Source organism: Lithobates pipiens, unplaced genomic scaffold (genome assembly GCF_037356315.1).
Source record: "Lithobates pipiens isolate NorthernLeopardFrog02 unplaced genomic scaffold, aLitPip1_a1.2 Scaffold_22, whole genome shotgun sequence".
Taxonomy (NCBI): domain Eukaryota; kingdom Metazoa; phylum Chordata; class Amphibia; order Anura; family Ranidae; genus Lithobates; species Lithobates pipiens.
Genome location: NW_027507784.1, coordinates 133,251,345 through 133,274,587, shown reverse-complemented (window position 1 = coordinate 133,274,587; position 23,243 = coordinate 133,251,345). Strand labels below are relative to the sequence as shown.

The window sequence follows — 23,243 nt, the reverse complement described above, 5'->3', positions numbered from 1 at the left end:
CTGGTAAAGTGTTTGCATTTATGAGCATTATTCAAGAACTGGCGGATCTGGAAGTAGGTCCACCTGGGGAAGGGTGCCGGTCTATCCATTTCTAGAAGAGTTTGGAGCGAGCAGAAAGTGTGTTAGGTCAAAAATTTACTCACATGCAGTAAAGGCGATGTCCACCAAACCTATAAGAAGGCGGGCATATTTCCAGGTGGAAAGTCGGAACTATGTCGTACCGGTCATAGTATTGCAGTCTGAGCATCTTGAAAAGGAGTGAGGTTGCCTTTAGTGGCAGGTAGCAGTCAGTAGGATGAAGGATTGCTAAGCCAGGGCCAGACTTGCAGTGGGATGGGCATGAAGGACTGCTATAATGCTACCCAGTCTTTTGTAGATGTGGGTGCCAACCAGTCTATTACACGTGTCAGACGACAGGCCCAACAATATTTATGAATGTTAGTGAGGCTAATGCCCCGGCCAATTTGAGCAGCTTGAGCATAGTATATTTGCTTTTATTATGCCAAAGAAAACGTCATATTTTCTGTCGAAGGGTGGCAAAAAAAATGACAGGGCAATAAGATCAGAAAGGTGTGAAAGAGGTATAACAGGCATGATAGTGTGTTCATTTTAATTATAGCTGCACAGCCAAACTATGAAGAAGTCTGGTTTATCCCAGGAATGTAAGTTGGCATGGATAGCGGTTACCAATTTTGCAAAGTTAAGATGGTATAGATCAGAAAGTGCAGACGGTTGATGTATTCCCAGGTATTTACGAGAGCATGACAACCATTGGAAGGGAAAGTTGCATTTGCATTGGGTAACAATGTCAGGAGGTAGTGTGATATTTAAGACTGAGGGCTTGGAGCAATTTATTTTATAGTTGGCGATTATCCGAAAAGCATCCAACGCTTTGGGAAGATTCAGAAGAGAGGTTATCGGTTGGGTCAGTTAAAAAAGCAGACTGTCTGCGTATGTTGATACTTTAAATGCCTTGTGAGGGGTCAAAAGTCCATTGTTATTGGGGACTTGCTGCACCAGGCGTAGATGCAGTTCCAACTAAATAACAAATATTAAAGTGGTTGTAAAGGCTCAAGGTTTTTTGCCTTTATGCATTCTTTGCATGAAGGTAAACAACCTCCTCTGTGCAGCAGCCCCACCTAATACTCACCTGAGTCCCATCTCAATCCAGCCTCGGCTCTCTGGGAACTCTTCCTCTTCATTTGCTGAGACAGCCAGTGTGCCAATGAGGAAGCAGGACTGAGCCGTGGCTGTGTGTGTGAATGGACACGCAAAGCCATGGCTCCGGAATGAGCCTGCTTCAGGGCCCTCATTGCAAGCTGCTTGCTCTGGAGGCAGGAGGGAGGGGCCAAGAGCACCAATGAGGGACCCGAGAACAGGAGGATGGCGGCTGCTCTGTGTAAAACGCATGACATGTTTGTTTTTTAAAGAAAGCCTTTAGAATCTGTTTAATGGTGACAGGGTGCAACCCTGCCGTGCCCCATTGCCAGTGGAGAAGGCGTCTGACAGGTAGCCATTAACCTGTACCTTGGCTGTCAGGTTAGAACAGAGCAAACAAATGCTTGAGAGCATCTTCAGGCGTAAGCCTATATGTCGTATGGTTAAAGGCATATAATCCCAGGTCACACTATTGAATGTCTTCTTTGCATCGGTGAATAAAATGGGGTTTTGTGAGTCTGGGTCTTAATCAAGTTGTCACGGGCTTGGCACCCTGGGATTAAGCCTACCTGGTTTAGAGACAGGTAGACGGGTAAATAGAGTTAGATTTATATTTATTATAGATTTATAATTAAGGCAAAATGTTTTCCTTCTAGCTGCCACAAAGCTCCTTTACCTCAGTCATTTAGAAGATATAGCTCTCCTTTTTGGTTTGGCTTCCCATATTGGTGTACCTGAAGCAAATGTATTTTCGGTCCCTTATTAAAATGGCACATGTAGCACTCAAAACAATAGTTTAATTGCTGGTACCATGTGCCAATTGCAGATGGTTTACCACAATAATGTGTAATTATTGTAAAAAAAATAACTTAATGAAAGCAAATTGGAAAGTACCTAATCATACTGACTAATGCAGAAGAGAAGTTAAAAAAGATATAAAGTGGTCCTATATAGGTGTATACAGTACATAATTATTTTGTAAAAAGTGAATGATGGCATGAGTCAGACAGAAAAACAAGTCAAAGTTCCAGTTTTACAGGTCTTGTAAAAAAAAAAAATGCATGAATAGACTTTTGTTTGAACAATATGTTCTAAAAGCTGTATGGATTTTTAGTAACTTACTATTATATTTAAATAAGAAGTACCTTTTACTAGCATGAATTTGTGGCACATAAATAAATTTTGGAAGATATGGAAATCTGACCTTCATGTGTGAAAATATTAATAAATGCCAATTGACTTTAACCACTTGCCAACTGCTGCACGCCGATATATGTTGGCACAATGGCAGTGGTGGGCAAATGGGCTTACCTATACGTCCCTTTTAAGAGGCGGGGCTAGCAGGTGTGTGCAAGCTGCCGCATACAGCGTAAACGTGCCCAAGGGACCGGCGGACTCTATGTCCGCTGGTCACCCGGCTATCGTGTCACGCAGGACAGGCAAGTGCCTATTTAAACTAGGCATTTCCCCATTCTGCCTTGTGTCATGACAGAGATCACTGCTCCCTGTCATCAGTAGCAGTGATCGTTGTCATGTGAGTTGAAGCCCATCCCCCCACAGTTAGAATTTCTCCCTAGGACACACTTAACCCCTTGATCGCCCCCTAGTGGTTAACCCCATTCCCTGCCAGTGTCATTTACACAGTAATCCGTGCATTTTTATAGCACTGATCGCTGTATAAATGACAGTGGTCCCAAAATAGTATCAAAAGTGTCCTATGTGTCCGCTATAATGTCGCAGTCCTGATAAAAATCGCAGATCGCAGCCAATTCCTAATAAAAAAAATAACAATAAAAAAGCCATAAACTATCCCCTATTTTGTAGACGCTATAACTTTTGCGCAAACAATCAATATACGCTTATTGCAAATTATTATTATTATTTTTTTTACCAAAAATATGTAGAAGAGCACACATCATATAGTTTTTTTTGTATATTTTTGGGGGATATTTATTATAGCAAAAAGTAAAAAATATAGTGTTTCTTTTCATAATTCTCGTCTTTTTTTTGTTTATAGCACAAACAAAAACTGCAGAGGTGATCAAATACCACCAATGTCGCATGACCGCGCAATTGTCAGATAAAGCCACACAGTGCCGAATCGCAAAAAGTGCTCTGGTCAGGAAGGGGGTAAAATCTTCTGGGGTTGAAGCGATTATTCTTATTTTTAGTTCTAAGCTCTAAGCAAGTGTATTTAACCACTTAAGCCCCGGATCATTTGGCTGGCCAAAGACCAGACCACTTTTTGCGATTCGGCACTGCGTTCGCTTTAACTGACAATTGCGCGGTCATGCGACGTGGCTCCCAAACAAAACTGATGTCCTTTTTTCCCCACAAATAAAGCTTTCTTTTGTTGGTATTTGATCACTTCTGTGTTTATTTTTATTTTTTGCACTATAAAAAAAGGGCGACAATTTTGAAAAAAAACACATTATTTTTAACTTTTTGCTATAATAAATATCCTCAAAAAATAAATAAAACAATTATTTTCTTTCCTCCATTTAGGCTGATATGTATTCTTCTACATATTTTTGTTAAAAAAAAATTTAAATAAGCGTATATAGATTGGTTTGTGCAAAAGTTATAGCGTCTACAAAATAGAGGATAGTTTTATGCCATTTTTATTAATTTTTTTTTTACTAGTAATGGCGGCGATCAGCAATTTTTATCATGACTGCTACATTATGGCGGACACATCGGACAATTTTGACACATTTTTGGGACCATTAGCATTAATACAGCGATCAGTGCAATTAAAATTGCATTCATTACTGTTAAAAACATCAATGGCAGTAAAGGGGTTAACACTAGGGGGCAGTGAAGGGGTTAATATGTATCCTAGGGCGTGTTCTAACTGAAGGGGGAATGGGACTGTGCAGGGAAACTAACAGATCGCTGTTCATACTCTGTATGAACAGACGATCTGTCAGTTCACTGCTCAGAGAACCAGAAACCAGCTCCTGGTTCTCTGTGTGCCACGAGCGATCGGGGGAGCCTGATGGTGATCAAGACCACTGGGCACTCGCATCGGCTCGGGGAGTGAGCGGGGCGCCCCCTAGTGGCCGTTTATGCTACCGACATAGCATAACGGCGATTCGAGTAGCCGAGCCATGATGCTGCAGTACAAATGCAGCGGCTGGTCAGCTAGCAGTTAAATAACATGTTGCAAATGGTATGTTGGTGCTAATAACCATTTTTATTTTTAACACTAAACACCCATAACCCCCACCAATTTAGGTCTCTTGCACATGGTACTAATGTTTGAGCTTCTACTTTTTTGGAAGTAATCTCAGGTGTTTGTTTAGCATGAATTTGTAAATATGTATGTGTGTATTTGTACATATATGCATAATCGCACAATACATTTCTAGGGAAAACGAATTCTTATTTATGTTTATATGTGCGTATTTGCACGCAGCTTTGCAATATACTGCAGATTTTCCTATATTTTTTTACTGAGGAATAATTGCCACTTATTTACATGCATGTGTGTACAGGCACATTGTAAATAATGGGCTACATTTTAGCTCAAGCTGCAGTGTGCAAGAGGGCTTACACGGTATGTCCTAATAACAATAACCATTAAGGGTTTAATTATTAAAAAAAAAATGCTATGTAAATGTTTATGCATTCGCACAGCTGTCATGAATAATCTCTGTAATGTGTTTAATATGTTAATTTTCCTATAATGGTCAGCTACATTTTCTGAAATACCTCAATCAGGAAAATACTGCAGTATGGCCACTAGGTGGAGCTGATGAGCAGCAAAAATTAAAAAAAAACTGAATTATCAAGCTCACATCATCGCTCCAACGCAAGTTCATAATAGTCTGGCTTCCAATGGGGCTGATTTATAGCAGTGCTGAAATCGCTGCACCTAAAGGTCCATTTCCCCATTGCGAAGGCTAGTAATTAACCATGGATCTTAACCTATATCCATTTCCAAAGTAAAAATTCAATTAGTTTTTGTTCAAATTAGTATGTGCTCTTCGCTTTAATGGATTATCTGTGTCATTATTTCCTCACGACGGCTATCAATATAACACTTTCTTTTCCGGCAGGGAGACACCATTGCATCCTGTGATTCTTATGGTGTTCTGAAGCTGTGGGATGTGCGAAAAGTGTCAGTGATGCTATCAGTGGATGCAGGACCTCACCCAGGAAATCAGGTGGCCTTTGATCCATCAGGTATGTACAGACCCTTGTTGTTTCGGTGAAATGTGATATTACTTGCTTCTCTGGCAGATGAACCATCACCTCCTTGGTACTTGATGTGAAAATATTGATCCAAAGTACAAAAGAATATGGTGGTAATGAGCTACAGTTTGCAGTTGTTGTGACAGAGTGAAAGGTTTCATGTGCTTTATACATAATCGAGGAAATGGTTTGTTGTGTAATGCAATCATCAGCCAAATTACCATCAATCTTATTGTAGACAATTTTATATATTTAAAGGGGCAGATCACATCTAGTTTTGAAATGCTGGTTGTTGAACATATATGGCTTGCTTTAGTGAAAATAACACTTATATCATTTTTATGAATTTAATTTATAATTCAAGAACTGTTGTCTAACTGAGAAGCAGAATATGGCTTTTATATGATGAAATGTTGAAGTCATTATTGTGAGCCACCGTTTATTTTAAAGTGATAGTAACTGCTTACATATATGCAGTGAAGTGACTGACCTCAGGTGATACACAGAGATTAAATAAATCCTTCTACACAAGCTGGACCTGTCTGTCTACTGTCTTCTCTTTTTAAAGCTTGGCAGAGAGTTCCAAAAAAAAAGGGGGTGGATGGAGGAGGTTACACTCTACAGAGCTCAGTGAGAGGAGCTCTGAGAGCTGATTGGAAAGTAGGGGCACACCCCCTCCACACTGCACACAGGAACAGAGCTGAGGCTATCAATCAGCTGGAAGTCCCTCCCCTGTTACCATGGTTTTCATGGTATAAGAAAAACTTGTCAGAAGTGACCCACAATGATAGCAGAGGAATGAGTCAGCAGACAGAAATTACACTTAGAGCTCTTAACTGAGACAAGTACACACTATAGAGAGATATGCTTTGTTGATATTTTATGTCTGATGTTTACAACCACTCTTAAGCCTCGTACACACGCTTTATTTTTCGGATGACAGAACGTCTGATTTTTGTGGCATGCTAGTCTCATGTCGAAAGTGAAGAGATTACTAACAAAACAGGAATTTTCTTTGACCAAATACAAGGTCAGGAGTGATGTAACGTGTTGAATAATTTTGTATGTATTCTTTTGTTTCTGAGCATGTGTAGTCTTGCTCTTACGTTTTTTTTCATATGAAAACTATACTAATGAAACGAAAATCAGACGTTGAGTTCACATTTGACCAAAATATTATAGTCTGCACATCCAGCTTATGTCTGGCGAAAAAGTGAAATCGGCTGCCGAAAGCACCGTACTAACGGTAAGATTTGCGGACGATTGGTCGTCGTAAGAATTGATGTCCAAAAATCAAAGCATGTGTACGCGCCTTTAATCTCTTAAACTGCAAACAGACAGGTATAGCAGGCTCTTAGGCCTCGTTCACATGGGATTTATCAATGCCTACGTCCATGTGAAGCCATGTTTATCCGAATTGATGTATATTGGGACATGGCCGCTGTATGAACACAGCTGCTGCTCCCAATTTGATATCCGCATGGGTGCGTGTCCGCGAACTGTGCATTTTGGGATATGTAGCCGCACTCGCACTGATGTCAAAATGGGAGCAGCGGCTGTAACTGTGCAATTGACATCAATGGGGCTGCCTGCACGAGGATGCACAGAACACCTGAGCATTTTCATGCTTGTAAATATAACCATCCACAGGTATACACTTTAGTACTAAAACTGTACAAAAGACATGGCAACCACACCCACCTATAACTAGCCTTTGCATTAAGGTGCACATGGGTGAGATGTGGGGGGATGTTGCCACTTTTTTGTACAGTTGGTTGAATTTGGTGTGGGGACACAGGATACCTTTGCTGCCATTGTGCCATCCTTTTGTCCCTTTGCATTTAAGGAGGAGTGGGCTCCTTCCAGGCATATCTGCCCTTAATCTATCCTAATGCTGTATTTGCTTCTACTTTGGAGTAAACTGGCTGGTAAGTGTGCTGGGAAATCTTTTGTATGCTTTAGTACTCCTTGTGTGAATGAATCCTTAAGCCTCGTACACACGCTTAGATTTTCAGATGACGAACGTCTGTTTTTTGTGGCATACTAGTCTCATGTCGAAAGTGAAGAGGTTACTCACAATATGAAAATTTTCATACGACATAATACAACGTCAGAAGTGATGTAATGTGTTGAATAGTTTTGTATGTATTCTTCCATTTTTCTGAGCATGTGTAGTCTTGCTCTTACGATTTTTTTCTTAGAAAAACGTACTAATGAAACTAAAAATTGGACGTGGGGTTCACATCTGACAATCCAGCTGAGGAAAACGCGAATTGGGCTGTCGAAAGCACCATACTAACAATCTGAAAATTGTCAGACAGCTCATCTTACAAAGTTTCCCATCGATTTTCCTATTGTGCATACGGCCCCACTGACAAACATATATATATATATATATATATATATGTGGCTACTGAGGGCTGTTCCAATGCTGTGGCCATTATGCTTTCCTTTGTGGTTGTGGCAAAAATGAAATGCCATTCAAGTGAATGGGGCCATGCCACATTTGTCCTACCAATCAAATAGAATTATCCAATCACATATGTTTCTAGAGGTGGCTTGCTTGAAGCAAGTGGGTGCTTTAGCAACTACCAGCTGGAGACTGGTACCAACACAACTCAAAACATATATCGCCAAAACACACCATAGATCTTTAAGATAGTGTGCAAAAATGTAATAAAGTGATCACAACACAGCAATAAATTTCAAAATTTCAGAGCCATGCAGGACACTTTCATCAGTGGTTTGCAGCGTGGTACAGTAGGTTAAAACAGGCAGTGAGAAAGTGACATATTGCCTCCTTTCTGCCTCTTAAATTACCTCTGTAAAGCGAGCCACCTTTGCAAACATAGCCGCATGTTTGAACAAGCCCTTTGAGTTAGCTGCACATATGGTCAAATACTTTTTATTGTTTACTAGGAACCTCAAAGCTCAGGGAATGCTTGAATTAAAAAAAAAAACAAGTTAAATTTGTGATAGAGGACCACTCTATACCTTTACTACCTCTGCATTCATAAATCCTGTACATGCTACAATAAACAGCTACAGTAGCAATCGAGTTCCTTTTGCGTTTTCAGAATTTTCTATTTCCGGCATTCTTTTGATTACATTTCAGCTCTCAGCGGGGAAGCCCGCTGACAGCTAATGAGTCATCAGATGTTAAGGACGTGGTGGCCGGCTTCCCAGCCCACTCTTTAACAACCAGCTATTCTTCACACAGAATTCAAATTGGTTGATCTTTTGACTGATCCAAAATCTGAATCATTCCAAAAATTTGCAATTTGCTAGAATATTCTGAATCAACGGAAATACAATTTGTAACATAACAAATCTATTTGAAACAAAACACATTTTTCTATTCTGTGCATATCTACTACTGAAGAGTGTAAGTGTGAGTGTCAGTGGAGGGGTCTTTGTATATCTCTTTGCAGGATACTCCTTGCAAAATCAACAAATAGTTTGGCTTTAACACAGATTTGGCATGTTTTATCACACCACTTCTTGGTGGAGCTGCAAATCTTAAGATATCAATGTCATCTGAATGTGTACTGCAGTCTTTTTTCATGTTTTGGTTGGTCTTGGAAGGCTGCAGTATACATGAGATAAGAAAGGTGCTGCTACTATGGAAGAGAGACTTGGATTAAGGATTCCCTTGAATTTTGTCAGTGTTCCCCTTAGTGGATTTAATTAAGGTGTGATTTTACAGTGGTCACAGAGGTTTAGGCCCTTGGTTATGGTATTTGTACTACATATGAGTTGGATGAGGACTATCCAAGCTTTTCATTGTATTGAGTTCCTTTACTAATTAAGCTCAGTGGAAGCTGTAGTGGGGTATTAAGTTGTCCTTTTTTACCAGTGCCATGAATCACACACTTTCATGTTTCCAGGCTCAGATACAAGGCCATTTAGTACACAAAATGCCAAAAACTACATGCATTTAGATAGTAGGGCAGCCAGGATAAGATAATCATTTCTAAGAAGAAAATTGGAGCCATTCAGCTTTGGCCCAAGTCAAGTAAAGGGAAACTGTTTATGTCTCACTGGAGTGTAGAATAAATAATGTATGAATATCCAAATATATATTGGCTTGTGTCCTTATTCAGACATTGAGTAGGTTCTACGTTCCAATATATTTCAGTCTGATGGATATAAATGTCATTTATTCTCTTTGCAATGCCTTCTTTCTTTCTATAGATTGGGCAGTACACAGTCAAACACAAATTCAAGCAAAACAGCCAGTAAATAATATTTTCCATCATGTTCATAGTATATCTAATGGAAAGAGATGCATATCACAGAACCATGCCAAAAAGGCTGTAAAAACTGACCCAGTGGTTTGCATCCATATACTGGGAATGCAATAGACTCTTAGAGCTTTTGGAATCGTGGATACAGATTTTTAAATGCACTGCTTCAATATTGAAAGTGTTTACTTTATAAATCAGCATCTGAACTTTGTATATATGCAGTGTAATGGAAAACCGGAATATTTGTCATGTTCTTGTTTATAGCCTCTGGTAGTTAATGCACTTGGTTTCAATTTCCTCATTGGGTAGTGCTGATTAATATAACACTCCTGATGGTATTGGCTTCCTACTGGCTTCACACATGAAAGCAAACACAGTAAAAGTACAAACAACTCTATAAAACCATAATGGAAAAAAATGCAGATGTCAAGCAATGCTGATATTTCACTGTCGATCAATCAGAGAATAATTGCTCTGTAGGCATTCTCTTGACATTCTCTGATGCAAACATTCTGTCACTTTTTAATAACAGTACAATCTGTTTAGTTCTAGTGTCTTAAAAAATGGCATTCATTTTCCAACTCTGTCTCTGTCCAGCAGGCTTGTATATCTTGTATATTGTCACAAACTAGGCATGAATGGATTATACATTTTACTTTTGCTTTCTGGGTAGTTGAAATGATTGCCCTTTGCAGACCCTAATCATAGTTGTCTTCTAGTTGAAGCAAAGATTGCTTTTGCCCTGGCAAACAGACCTCTTGGCATCTTATGCCGACTTTTATCTCAGTTGCACCCAGGAGCATCACTACGGTTTTGCTATCTCTGACAGTATCTTGGATTTTAAACCTGTATGAAACTTCAACCATACATTCAGCACTGTAACTGCATCTGTTGCACTTCACAGGGATGGAAAGTGTGCACAGCTGTGTAACTACACATTTTCCTACTCACTTTTTTGGTGAACCTTACACTTAGAACCAGTCAACGAGATAAAAATAACGTGTGTGATTTTCATGGAGCGCAATTCCTGAGCTTAGGTTCCTACACATGTTAGAGATGCCCTTTAAAGCATCCTTTACCGTTGCACATGTCTACACTCTTGCCCAAGGCATGAGATGGCAGTTGCTAGATCCAGCCATTTTGGTCTGTTTGTAGCCTTGCAGCCTACTTACTGTCTGTTGTTCAGTGCAACTAGAGAACGGGCATGCTAGAAAATGTGCCCAGTTTATATCATTGTCCTTCTGATAAGCCAGTGCTGGTCCCCCCCCCCCCCTCTTTCCCTCTGAGTTTTTTTATTTATTTCTGTTTCTCTTACCCTTGTTTTTGTGTGCCTGTTGACATATGTTTGCTATGTTGTTGCCCCGTGTTCAGTATTGTATTAATAAAATAAAAGGAATTTTAACTTACCTGTAAACTCCTTATTCAATTCCTGTGGCCACTCTGAAGTCTCACAGAGTGAGTTGGATTATATAAGCATGCTGTAGTGGCAGTCCTTCTAAAGTTCTTTGCCGGTGTCATATCACCTGAAAGCAGTGGCGGCTGGTGCTCAATTTTCTTGGGGGCTGCCCTCCAGTCAGCCAACCAACTCCCATCCCCCCAGTGCTTGCTCTATCGTTTGATTGCCACCTCCCCCCATTGCTCGATCACTGCATCGCTCACCCATTGCCTGCCAGGCCCCCACCAATCCCACACTTACCCCATCCTGGTCGTGGCCAATCAGAACCTAGGGCCAATTGGATTTTAGAACTCCCAGCCAATCGGCTCTTAGGACCTGCATTCCTGATTGCCCAGGAGGAGAAACAGGAAGACATTAGTGAATATTAATTTGCTAATGTCACACAACTGAGTGGGCTCTAGGCGCAGTGCTCTGCGCCCTGAGCCCACCCTTTTTTTTTAAGCCAATTAGAGACTCAGGCTCTAATCATGTGCTTCAAAAACAAAAAAATCCCATTGGAATCCATGCGTTCAGTGCCCTGCATGTAGATTAGGGGCCGGGCACATGGATTAGGGGGGCGGCGCCCCTGTACCCTGCATGAGCGTCCGCCACTGCCTGAAAGTAGCCTGCATATAACCTATGGCTTATGACTACAGCTCTGTGTCCTGTACTGTATTCCAAGATGAACAATTTTCAGGTAAGTGAAAGCTCCCTTTTTTTAAACCTGACCCTCTGTTCCTCCTGGCTTCGCTTTGCTGCTAGACCAGTCTCTGAAGCCGCTTTTCCCTTAATCTCCAGTGGTCTAAGGTCCTCTGATGTCAAGTAAGATGTCAGAGAGTGTCCATAGCCCTGCATCTAGCAGCAAAAGGGTGACAAAGCTGTGGTCGTTTCACTGCTAAAGAAAGAAGGAAATGCCTAGCCAATGGTATGAGCAGCCTGCATCACAGGCAGTATGTACTTTTATAGTTTGACCATAGTTCTACTTTACCATTACACTGGGCTCCTTTTTTGTCTAAAACCAGCTCTGTGTTTTTACACATACAGAGCAAAGCTTGACTCTTGTCCGATTTTCTCTGTGCCCTTATTTTCCACTTCTTTAAGCTGTGCATGAAATTTAATTTGAATATTTGTTTTAAATTTAATTTCAGATAAACATTGCAGCACTTATCTCAAGGGCTCACTGGAAAGCTTCACATCCACTGCTGGTAATGTGCTGTTTGCTGTGGATGCCGAACGACAAACACACATCCATTTAACTGCAGCTTCTATTAAAGGATTACCCCATTTATGAAATCAACCTTCTCAGATTAGAAGTGATGAATATCTTTTCAATTTTCCATTGGCACTCTGATGCACAATTACATTAAAATAGCCTGAGAAATACCTCAAGCTTTGGATGACTCAAATACATTCAGGATATTAGAAAGAAAACAAGAATATGTTTGACAGAAGAAAAGGAAAATTATATAGGGAAAGCAAGTTGTTGCCTTGAAATGACAGCTTTGGTTTTTGCTAAACTTTTTAAAATTATTCTACAGAAATAAAAATAGTTTTGCACAGACACGGGCATTCTATACCTTAGTGGTTCTCATATCAGCTCTTTGCCTGCAACCGCATCATATAATCATGCCCCATATATCTCTTGGTTGCACCAAGGATATATTTACTAGATGTGCAGTTCGTTTCATTCCTAATTAAAAAAAAAAATTGTTATTCGGATGTATCCAAATTTCCAATTTAAAATAGTAATGACTTTCCTTGAATCTGAAATGACGAAACAACATTTCGGATGAAATTCAAATAGTTTTTTAATCAAATTTTATTTTAAATTGTTTTTGAATCAAATTTGAATTTCCAAAAAGAGAATAATATAGAATGGAATAGAAAAAGAATAAAATAGAAAATAAAATAATAGAGTAAAACAGAACAAAATAGAAAAAAGTACAGAATAAAATATTATAAAAAATAAAGGAATATAATAAAATATAACCATCTTCTCAAATTTGAATTTCAAATAGAATAAATTCAAATTGAAATACAAAAGAAAAGAATGGCATAGAAAATAATATATTATAAAAAAAAAATGAATAGAATAGAGAATAAAATAAATTAGGAAAAAAAGAGTAGCATAGAAAAGAAAAGCATAAAATAGACTATTAAGCGAAATTCATATTTTGAATAGAATAAATTCAAATTTGAATAGAATATAAAAGGATAGAATAGAATTGAAAAAATTGAATAGAAAGAATATAACCATTTCCCAAAATTCGATTAGAGTAAATTTGAATTTGAATAGAAAAGAATAGATTACAATAGAATAGAAAAGAATAGAATAGACTAGAACAGAAAAAAAAATAGAATAGAAAGAATATGGCCATCTTCCGAAATATAATACTAATAATATGAATAAAATAGAATAGTATAAAATAGAATAGAAAAGAATAGGATAGAAAATAAAAGAATAGAATAAACAATAGAAAAGAATAGAACAGAAAGAATATAACAATATAGCCGTTTTCCAAAATTTGAATTTAGAATAAAATAAATTTGAATTCAAATAAAAAAGAATAGAATATAATAAAGAATAAAATATAAAATAAAAGAATAGAACAGTAAAAAAAATAATAGAATGGCATAGAGAGAATATACCATCTTCCAAAATTCGAATTGCAAATAGAATAAATTCATTTTGAATGGAATTAAATTTGAATTGGTTTGAATTTTCCGAATTCAATTTGACTGAATTCAGAAAATGCTAATTTATTTGAATTTGAATAAGAAAAACAATTTCTGAAAATGAATTTAACTAAACAAAATGATGTAAATAACAAATCGAAATGAAACAAAACAAATATATTCGTTCTGCGCCTGTCCAATATTTACCATAGGGCATTAGTTGGCCAGTGCAGAGGGGACTGAACTAACCTATTGGGATAACATTTAATTAGTTTGCCCTTCTTTTTTGTGCATTCCTGTACATGAGTTTCTAAATTCAGCAAGGGAAAGGTGGAGCTTGCAGGGTATGCTGCGTGATATCTCTGTCCCCAATTCATTCTTTTCTTATTACAGTGACATGGTGCCAGATGGACAGGAAGTGATGTAAAACCTTCCCATTGGGAACAGAGGCACCAAAATTTTTTTTGGGGGGATCGGTTTTATAGCTGTCTTGCACCGTGATAACTATGCCCAGAAATTTCTAATGGGAAATCTCACAATTGGGTCACAACTTTTCTCTTTTAACCACTTGCCAACCAGCCGCCGTCATTTTACTGCGGCAGGTCAGCACGTTCCCATGAATGAAAGTGACACTAAATTTTATCCTCATTCTTCCAAAAATAATCTATGGACATCCACTACCTAATGGCCCTGTAATTTATTTATCATGAAATTGTTTCTTAGGCCTCCTTCACATCTGAGCAGCACTGACGCATCAAATTTTTTGTGCGTTTTTGTGGTGCATTTTTGGAGCGGCACTATTCATTTTGAATGGGCCTCCCTCCACTCCAAAAATGTGCCAAAGAAGCTCATGTACCAGATTTTAGCACTAAGCCAACCCCGATCTCGGCAGAAAGCTGTGGCAACGCCTCTTTAGCCACGTGATCCATTGTGTCCAATCACAGTTGATCTCCTGTAAACAAGAAGATGCTGTTTATCAGTTCTCCTAGCCTCACACCAACAGAGTGGGAGGTGAGGAGAGCCAATCAGCAGCATCTCCTTACAGGGAGACATGCAAAGTTAATCAGGGCACTCATAATCAGTGTCCTGATTACAATGCAGCCCCAACAGCGCCCATCAGTGACACCAGTCTGTGCCCATCACTGCTGCCTTTCAGTGCCCATCAGTGCTGCATATTAGTGCCTCCTCATCAGTGCAGCCTATCAGTGCCCATCAGTGCAGATCAGTGAAGGAGAAAAATTATTTACAAAATATTCTCAGAAAGAAAATAAGAAAAACTTTTTTTTATTTAAACGTGTTGGTCTTTTTCAGTTTTTTTAGCAAAAAAAAATTAAAAACCCAGTGGTAATTAAATACCACCAAAAAAACTCTATTTGTGTGAAGAATTATAAAAAAATAATTGGGGTACAGTTTTGTGTGACCGCGCAATTGTCATTCAAAGTGTGACAGAACTAAAAGTTGAAAATTGGCCTAGACAGGAAGGAAGTGAAAGTGCCCAGTATTGAGGTGTTTAAAGAGAAAGGGTTTTCAGGGATCATCAAAAGATGGATAGATTAGGAGATAGTTGGGCAGGTTGGGATAGGGAGTTCCAAAGGATGGAAGAACTGAAAGAGGCAAGCATGGGAGGAGGTGACAAGGGAGTTTGAGAGCAGGAGGTCTTGGGAGCACCAAAGAGAACCATTTGGATGATATTTTGAGACCAGGCTAGTGATATAGCTGGGGGCAGAGTTGTGGGTGGCTTTGTAAGTTCTTCTTAGTACTTTGAATTTTTTTTAGTCTTTGAGGTGCCATTGAGAAATTATAGCCCCACAAGCGCATCATACATTGTGCTGCAATTCTGCCTGTGATTCCAGTACGCTCAAGTATGAATGGTTACCGGTCTTGAATAAATAAATTCGGAAATTTTGGAGGAGGCTGAGTATATATTAAGAATATATACTTGAACAGATGTTTTTTTAAACTGAGTTTGGTGTCACTTTAAATAAAATTTGCAACAGTAGTTGTAGTGTTAAACTTTTTTACGTTGTTTGAAATCAAAATGGTATTAGCTGAAAATACCCTTAATGGCTAATAGAGGTATTTTTTTTTATTTATATTTTTTAGCAGAATATGTCCTAAACTTTATTTTTAGTCAAGATACAAAGCTAGTACTGATCATTTATGCAACACTTTGCATACTGTACATTCATATTGGTCCCTGCCCTCAGGGAGCTTAATAGTTCCAGGAATGTTAATAGTACAGCCACTCCATCGCATATACCATCACTCCTTTCACCATTTTAACTCCTCTAGCACTTTGTGTATTAATGGATTGGGCTATTCAGCTTAGAATGAGCCATTGAATGAGTTTGGTGATGTGCCAAGAACTATCTGTTTAGCGTGAGGTCCTTCAATTGGGATCATTGTTTAGAGCCATTTAATGCATATTAGTGTTTCAGTCCAAACATATGAAAACCAAATATATATTTTTTTTATGTTGACCTAGACTCCTAATAAGCACTTTTAAACATTTTCCACTGATCTCCTAGCTTATATTCCAGCTCTTAAAGCTTCTAAAAAGTGACCTTTTCATTTTTTTTCGCCACTAATATCATAGCTGCTAAAGCTTCCGTTGCTTTTTCTTTTGCAGTGAAATTAATGCATTTTAAATAGGAAATGTCAATCGCAGGTTCACTTTAACTATTTATAACAAATTTGTAACTGAGATTTGGTAATTGAACCTTAAAAATAAATAATTCTTAATTACTTTTAACCGTAATATTTAATTTCCCTTACCAGCACGTACCCTGTTCTGGTTTTCTGAAAGTTATTGGAAAAAGTCATTGGAATTAGTTTGCCCGAGGGCAGACTTTAATCAAAGTTACTTATTAAATGGCGGCATTTTTAGTAATGTGTTTTCTACAAAGCACTGTTGGATGCATGAACATACAGCTAGGTTTATTTGTCATGGTCATTCTTTTTCGAATAATGATAGCCCACTAGGCAGGCTAAAACCTGTAGCCCCATGCAATGTATTTAGGGACACAAAGGAATCATCTTCCATGTCTATGATGAGTTGAGGATCCAGCAGGAAACATTTATAACAGTATAGGTGCATTTTTCTTAAATGTACAAAGTACTATTTCTAGTCCACTGGTGTGCTGACCTGTGCTGTCATCTGCTATGTTATGCAGGAACCTTAGTTTATCATAGAGATAAATATATGCCTGTTGACATCTGCTGATAGCTGGCAAAGATAGCAAAGAAATACTGGCAGGTTTTAAATCATTTTTACTGTAATTCAGCGCTGTTTTCAGCGCTGTTCGTTCTCAGCACAGGGTTTTTAGTTTGGAAAAAAAGTGAAAAGTATGTCCAAAATCATCCATGACTTTTAACCTATTTCTAATGGTTAAAAGGACTTGCTTTGCTGTGATTGAGTCTCTTGAATTGTTCACAACCTCTTGTTTAGAAAGGCATGTAATTTGTTAACCTTTACCATCTGATACTGCAGTATTTTGGAGCAGGAGCTGTATACTCTTGTTGTCCTGGTTTAGGACAAGAAAACTGCTGAATACGGTTAAGTTGTTAGGCAAAAGGGTCAGCTAAAAGTGATATTTTAGCTATAGGTGGATTTTGGCGAGCTTAGTAAGTCCTTGTTTTTTTTTATATGTCCTGGATATTCCCACAGTGGGAGGAGCTCACTGTCATAATTACCAATTCTGTTCCTGTCCACCTTGGTGAAATCAGTTTTTCCATCTACCTTTTGTGGATCCCAGCGACTGCTGTTACTTTTATGTGTGATAAATATATGGTCTAATAGAAATATAGGAATTATTCTTAAAGACCTCATGCAGGGTGTGAACCTAGGAACTTCAGATCTCAAGTGATAAGAAACTGTTGGTAGTTTAAAAATGCAGCACCTGTCAAAACCTGAAATATCAGTTTTGGTTTTGTTTGTCCTTTTTGAGTGTTAAAGTGATTGTAAAGTTTTGTTTTTTAAAAATAATAAACATGTTATACTTATCTGCTCTGTGCAAGGGTTTTGAGTGGCCCCAATCCTCCTATTTTGGGGTCCCCCAGAAGCGCTCTTGGCTCCTCCTCTTCATTGAGTGCCCCCACGGAAAGCCACTTTCCGTGGGGGCACTCATGCGAGTGCACTCCCGAGTCCCGCTGCTGCGTCCAATGACACAGACAGCGGGATTTGGCTCCCCCCCGGATCCCGTGTCACTGGATTTCATAGCAGTGGGAGCCAATGAGAACCCAAGACAGCGGCTGGGGCTGCTGTGCTCATCCTTGGCACTGGAACGAGGCTCAGGTAAGAAAAAGGGGGGCTCTGCAGAGCAGACATTTTTTCACCTTAACCTCTTTGGTGGTCACCCATACAGGCGCACTCCCGAGTCCCGCATCTGTGTCTATTTACACAGAATGCAGGACTCTGCGCCGTGCCATTGGATTTGATTGACAGCAGCAGGAGCCAATGGCTAAGCTGCTATCAATCTATCCAATCAGGACATGAAGCAATAGCCAGAGCTGGTGTGCTCATTCCTGGCTAGAGAAAGATTGGGGTCAGGTAAGTAAAACAGGGGCTCAGGGGGGCTGCAGCACAACTGAAGGTTTATCACCTTAATGCATTCTGGTGAAAAAAACATGAGGGTTCACAACCCTTTTAAGGGCTTGTTTAAATTGTAACATTAAAGTGGTTGTAAACCCTCACATATACAGTGCTCAGTGAAGTGAATAGCCTCAGATGATTCACAGAGGTGAAACAAATCCTCCTCCATAAGTTTTACTTGTATATCTGCAGACTTCCCCTCTCTACACCCTTTGAAAAGTGCAGATCATGTCAGAAATCTCTCTTCGTCTTTCAGCAGCACATAGAGGTGGTTGGGGAGACTGGACTTACACTGTGTGAGAGCTGATTGAAGGAAAGTGACATCCCCCTCCACATAGGCAGAGATACAAAGAGACATGCAGAGCTGTATTTCCAATAAAAGAAATCCCTGCTTATTTCCCTCTAAGCTCTCTCCCCGACACAAATTTTGAGCTCATGTTATCTCATGTGTCAGAGAACTTGTCAGAAGTGACTCATACTGATAACAGAGGAATGAAACACCAGAAATGACACTTAAAGCTTTGGAGAGAGATAAGTAAACACTACAGATACATGTGCTTAGCTCAAATTTCATGAATGGGGTTTACAACCGGCAATTTCTAAAGTGACCCTATGCTGCATATACCTTCCTTTTGGCTTCATTCAGCAACTGGGAGTAAAGAAAGACAGTGTTGCGTATGTTGCTTTTGGATATCTAGTCTGGGCTTACACAGGGCTGACCGTCTCTCCTCCCCCATGTGACAGTGTTGGCCAGTCCTTACCCATCAGTGCTGTAACACAGTGGTCATCAACCCTGTCCTCAGGGCCCACTAACAGGCCAGAATGTATGTATTGACTTGGGGAGAGGCAGACTAGAATACTGCCATCACTGGGAAGCAAATTATATCACCTGTGATGTATTTCAGTTATCTTGCAAACCTGGTCTGTTAGTGGGCCCTGAGGACAGGGTTGATGACCACTGCTGTAACATGTTCCTCTTTACCTTGAAGTGCTGGGTGTTTTATTTGTTCTCATTAGTTGAACAGACAGGTAGGGGAGCAAAGGAAAAATAAATATATACCACTGGGGAGGAGGGCTTTAAAGTAATTTGTCATGAATGGTTAAACGTATGCTTAACCCATCAATTTCCCCAAAAAATATAGTTAAAGGCAAGCCGTGAATGAGAACTTTCATAGTTGCTTTTGCTCTCAACTGAACTGTTAAGACGGCAAATGGCTGCTGTTATGCTGTTATAATTCAGCACTATGGCAACTGCAGATCAAACAGAGGTTAAGATGGCATCTTCCTTGGCTGTAAAGGATAGGAGGGTTTAATTCTGCTTAAGGCCCCTTTCACACGGGGCGGATCAGTAATGATCCGCCCGTGATGATCCGCTCGCTCAGCGGGGATCGCTCCGTTGTCCCCGCTGAGCCGGCGGCGGACAGGGCGGTCTCCGCACACTGTGCAGGGACCGCCCTGTCAGCTCTCCGCTCTCCTCTATGGGGGATCGGATGAGCACGGACCGTCTGTCTGTGTTCATCTGATCCGCTCTGCAGACGGATAGAAAAATAGGATTTTCCTCCGTCTGCAGAATCGGACCATAGCGGAGGCGGACAATAGCGGGTTTCTGCGGATGTTCATCCACAGACACCCGCTATCCCATAGGGATGAATGTATGCCCGTATTTCATCCGCAAACGGATGGATGAAATACGGACATACCGTCCGCATGTGTGAAAGGGGCCTTAAGTGTTCAAATTGGGTGTGAGGGTTTGGACAGTAGGACATACTTATTTCTTTTTTTTTATTTGAGTCGCAAAGTTTTTTATTTTTGGCACCAGGTGCCAAAAACTACCAGCTACTGTATATCCTCCTTTATTGAGAGATCGGTACCTATAGGCCAATACAGCTGTATCCTCCTGAAAAAAAAAAGGTGACGTAACTGATGTGAGTGACTTTACTGCTGGCTAATGCGATCTAGGAATACATTAAAAAAGAAAATATCCAATTCTGTTTATTTATCCATGGCTGCACTGTTGCAGTCATGTTTTGTAAAGTGAGAGTTATTGTTGTAGAAGTTATCTGCAGAGTCCTTACATAGTAAATAATCCCTAATATGTAACCTATTTGTCATTTAATGTGAAGGATAAAAATTTGAACTTTGCCTGCACTGTTAATGCGAAATGATTGAAATTCAAGATGGGGGCTGCTATTTTGTGATTAATTATATTTGTGCATGGGTGTCCCATAATGCTATGCATCAAATATTTCTGTTGCGCCATTTCCTCATGGGATGCAGAACAAATATTTACACACTACGAAGCAAATAATTATTCACCGCACGCGTTATATGAATCCGGCAATTTCTAACAGGACTAGATTCGGAAACGAACACGTATTAATTGTTGCTCATTCATTTGCAATTGACAAATAGTCCCATCAGGGAAGTATCCTCTATACAGCAATGACTAGCAATGACGTGCCTGGGAGTGAGGTAAATGTGCCCCTAGACGTTTCTCTGGCCTATGCCTGTGATATTCAAATAGTTTTCATTTCCCCTTGCACATGTTGACAGAATGATGTGAATCCTCATTTACCAAGGGCTGGAATTAATTAACTCTTGCTTTGAACATTTTTTTCTCTCACTGTTGTTTAATAAAAGGAAGAGTTCCTGTCGCTTGCTTTGAAAGTTGCAGCAGTGCATCTGAAGCCTGGCTTAAATACAAGTGTTTAATCTTCTAATTAGCTCCCTCCTGTCGGCAATCAGTTAGATGCTGAGCATTCTTGAAGGTCAGTTTGTCCTTCCTTCACTGAATCTCTTAAAGATCCTATACTTGGCCAGCCTCATTACCTGGAGACTTGCCTGCATAGAGCTTCAGCCATTCGGATGTATAGCTTACATTTTGGAAGTTAATGTGAACACAGAAAGTCTGGATGACGTAGGTCACTGGCACAGAAAATATTCCTTTACATATCTATACAGCTGGTTCTCTCTCAGCTCAGTAAATTCAAGCACCGCATGTACCTTCTGCTTAATGTCCTTCAGGTTGCAAATAAAACACTGCAGAACTGCTGACAACATCTCAATATATATAATATTTATTTTTTCTTAAAGTTTTTTTACTAAACCCAGGCACTGTAAATCCAGGTCTCAAATCCAAAACTGTAGAGGTTAATTAAGGTGTTTGTAATGTCCAAACTTTTTTTTAGTTTAGAGTAGAGAATGGTTAAGACTGTTGTCAGTTTTGTTTTATATTTTTTGTTCTCCATGTCTTGTTAGGAAGAGTTTCCTTCATTTCTTGTACCACATATACAATAGGAATTAAGGTTAGATGTCTCAAAGTAAAACACCTCTTAGCCCTTGTACACACGGTCGGACATTCCGACAACAAAATCCGTCGGATTTTGTCTGAAACTGGTGTTGCATACACACGGTCGGAAAATCCGATCGTTCGGAATGTGATGCCGTTATTTAGTTACAACGGAACTACATTCAGGCTAGTAGCCAATAGCTTTGGTCTAGGAATTTGATCTGAGCATGCGTGGCACTTTGTCCGATCGGAATTCTCTACAAACGATCAGACAAAGTCTGATCGGATCATGTTGTCGGAAAAATTTTATATCCAGCTTTCAAACTTTGTTGGTCAGACATTCTGACAGAATAGGTCAGATGAAGACCACACACGGTCGGATTATCCGACAACACGGTCCGATCTGACATTTTCCGTCGGAATGTCCGACCGTGTGTACAAGGGCTTAGACAGTTGCCATGAGAACAAGTGTTTCCATTGGAAATTTGCCTCTTGTCTGTTTCCACATTTCAAAAATGTTAAATTTCCAATAGCTTTTTATGCCAGTGATAATGGTCACTAGACGTATGATAGAGGGTGAATCTTCCCAGTGTGAACCCACTAAAATACAACTGACAGTGATTCTAACCTAAAATGAAACAATAGATGTTTTTGGTTCTTTATTACAAAGTCATTATAGACTCTGGATCGGTAAGAGGTTTGAAGGCCCATATGGTGGTTAAAGGCAAAACTTTTTTTTTAGTTTTGGATAGGGTGGAGATGAATTTAGAACACGTCAGCTTTTTTTGCTGTCTGTGGCCCGTTTGTATCCCGAGATTCACTTTCTCTATTTGTTCTGATTATCATTGAAAGTGAAAGAAAATGCCAAATTTTGGGTTGTCCCAAGAAAAGTAATAGAGGGGAAATCTTCCAATGGGGACATTAGGTCTGGTGATCTGGGGGTCCCCAAAGAATTCCTTTTGATTTGCAGGGAATTCCTTTCAAAAAATGTAAAAACAAAGTTTTGCCTGTAGTTCTACTTTAAGAGTTTCTAACCTCTTAATATTAAATACAAAACTAAAGAGAATTGTTTTGACTTTACATACATGTCAGCAGAGGCAGTAAATGCATACCACCTACATTTCTAAGATGAGAAAGTTGGAAGATTCCAAAGTGTGTCCAAAAAAACACTCACTTTGTTTCATCCACCATAATGACTTGATGCACAGAATAATAATTTGTTAAACTCACCTATGCCTTCATTTGTTGAGGAACTTCTGAGAAGCAAGGAAAGAAATGTGGTCCAGAAGAGGAACAGTCCATCCAAGGCTAGGTTCACACTTGTGCGGGTGGTTGCCATTGGAGGGCTGCACCTGTTCCCATACCAGCAGACAAAAACACAATGCAGTTTGAGAGATGCGTGGCGATGCCATTAATCGGAATGGTACCCCCTCGCACTGGAAACCGCAGAGCAGCATATCACATTGGGAAATGCACTGCACTTGCAGTTTCCATGCAGTCCACATTTTTGGAGTTATCAGGTGGCACAGCAGACCATTCAAATGAAGTGTGGACCTAGTATACATGAGGGTAAATGGGCAATGTCTATGCTTGCTATATTTTTTCTTTCTGTTATGTGCATCATTTTTCCTACATAAATACTTAGTGTTG

General features: G+C 39.5%; 1 protein-coding gene across 1 annotated transcript in view; it reads left to right on the top strand.

The window, feature by feature from the left end:
- SPAG16 (sperm associated antigen 16) overlaps positions 1–23,243 on the top strand; it is a 1,450,443-nt gene that overhangs the window by 1,065,273 nt on the left and 361,927 nt on the right. The window contains exon 15 of the mRNA XM_077448331.1: positions 5,220–5,346. Coding sequence (XP_077304457.1) covers positions 5,220–5,346 — 127 coding nt within the window. The remainder of the gene's footprint in view (positions 1–5,219; positions 5,347–23,243) is intronic.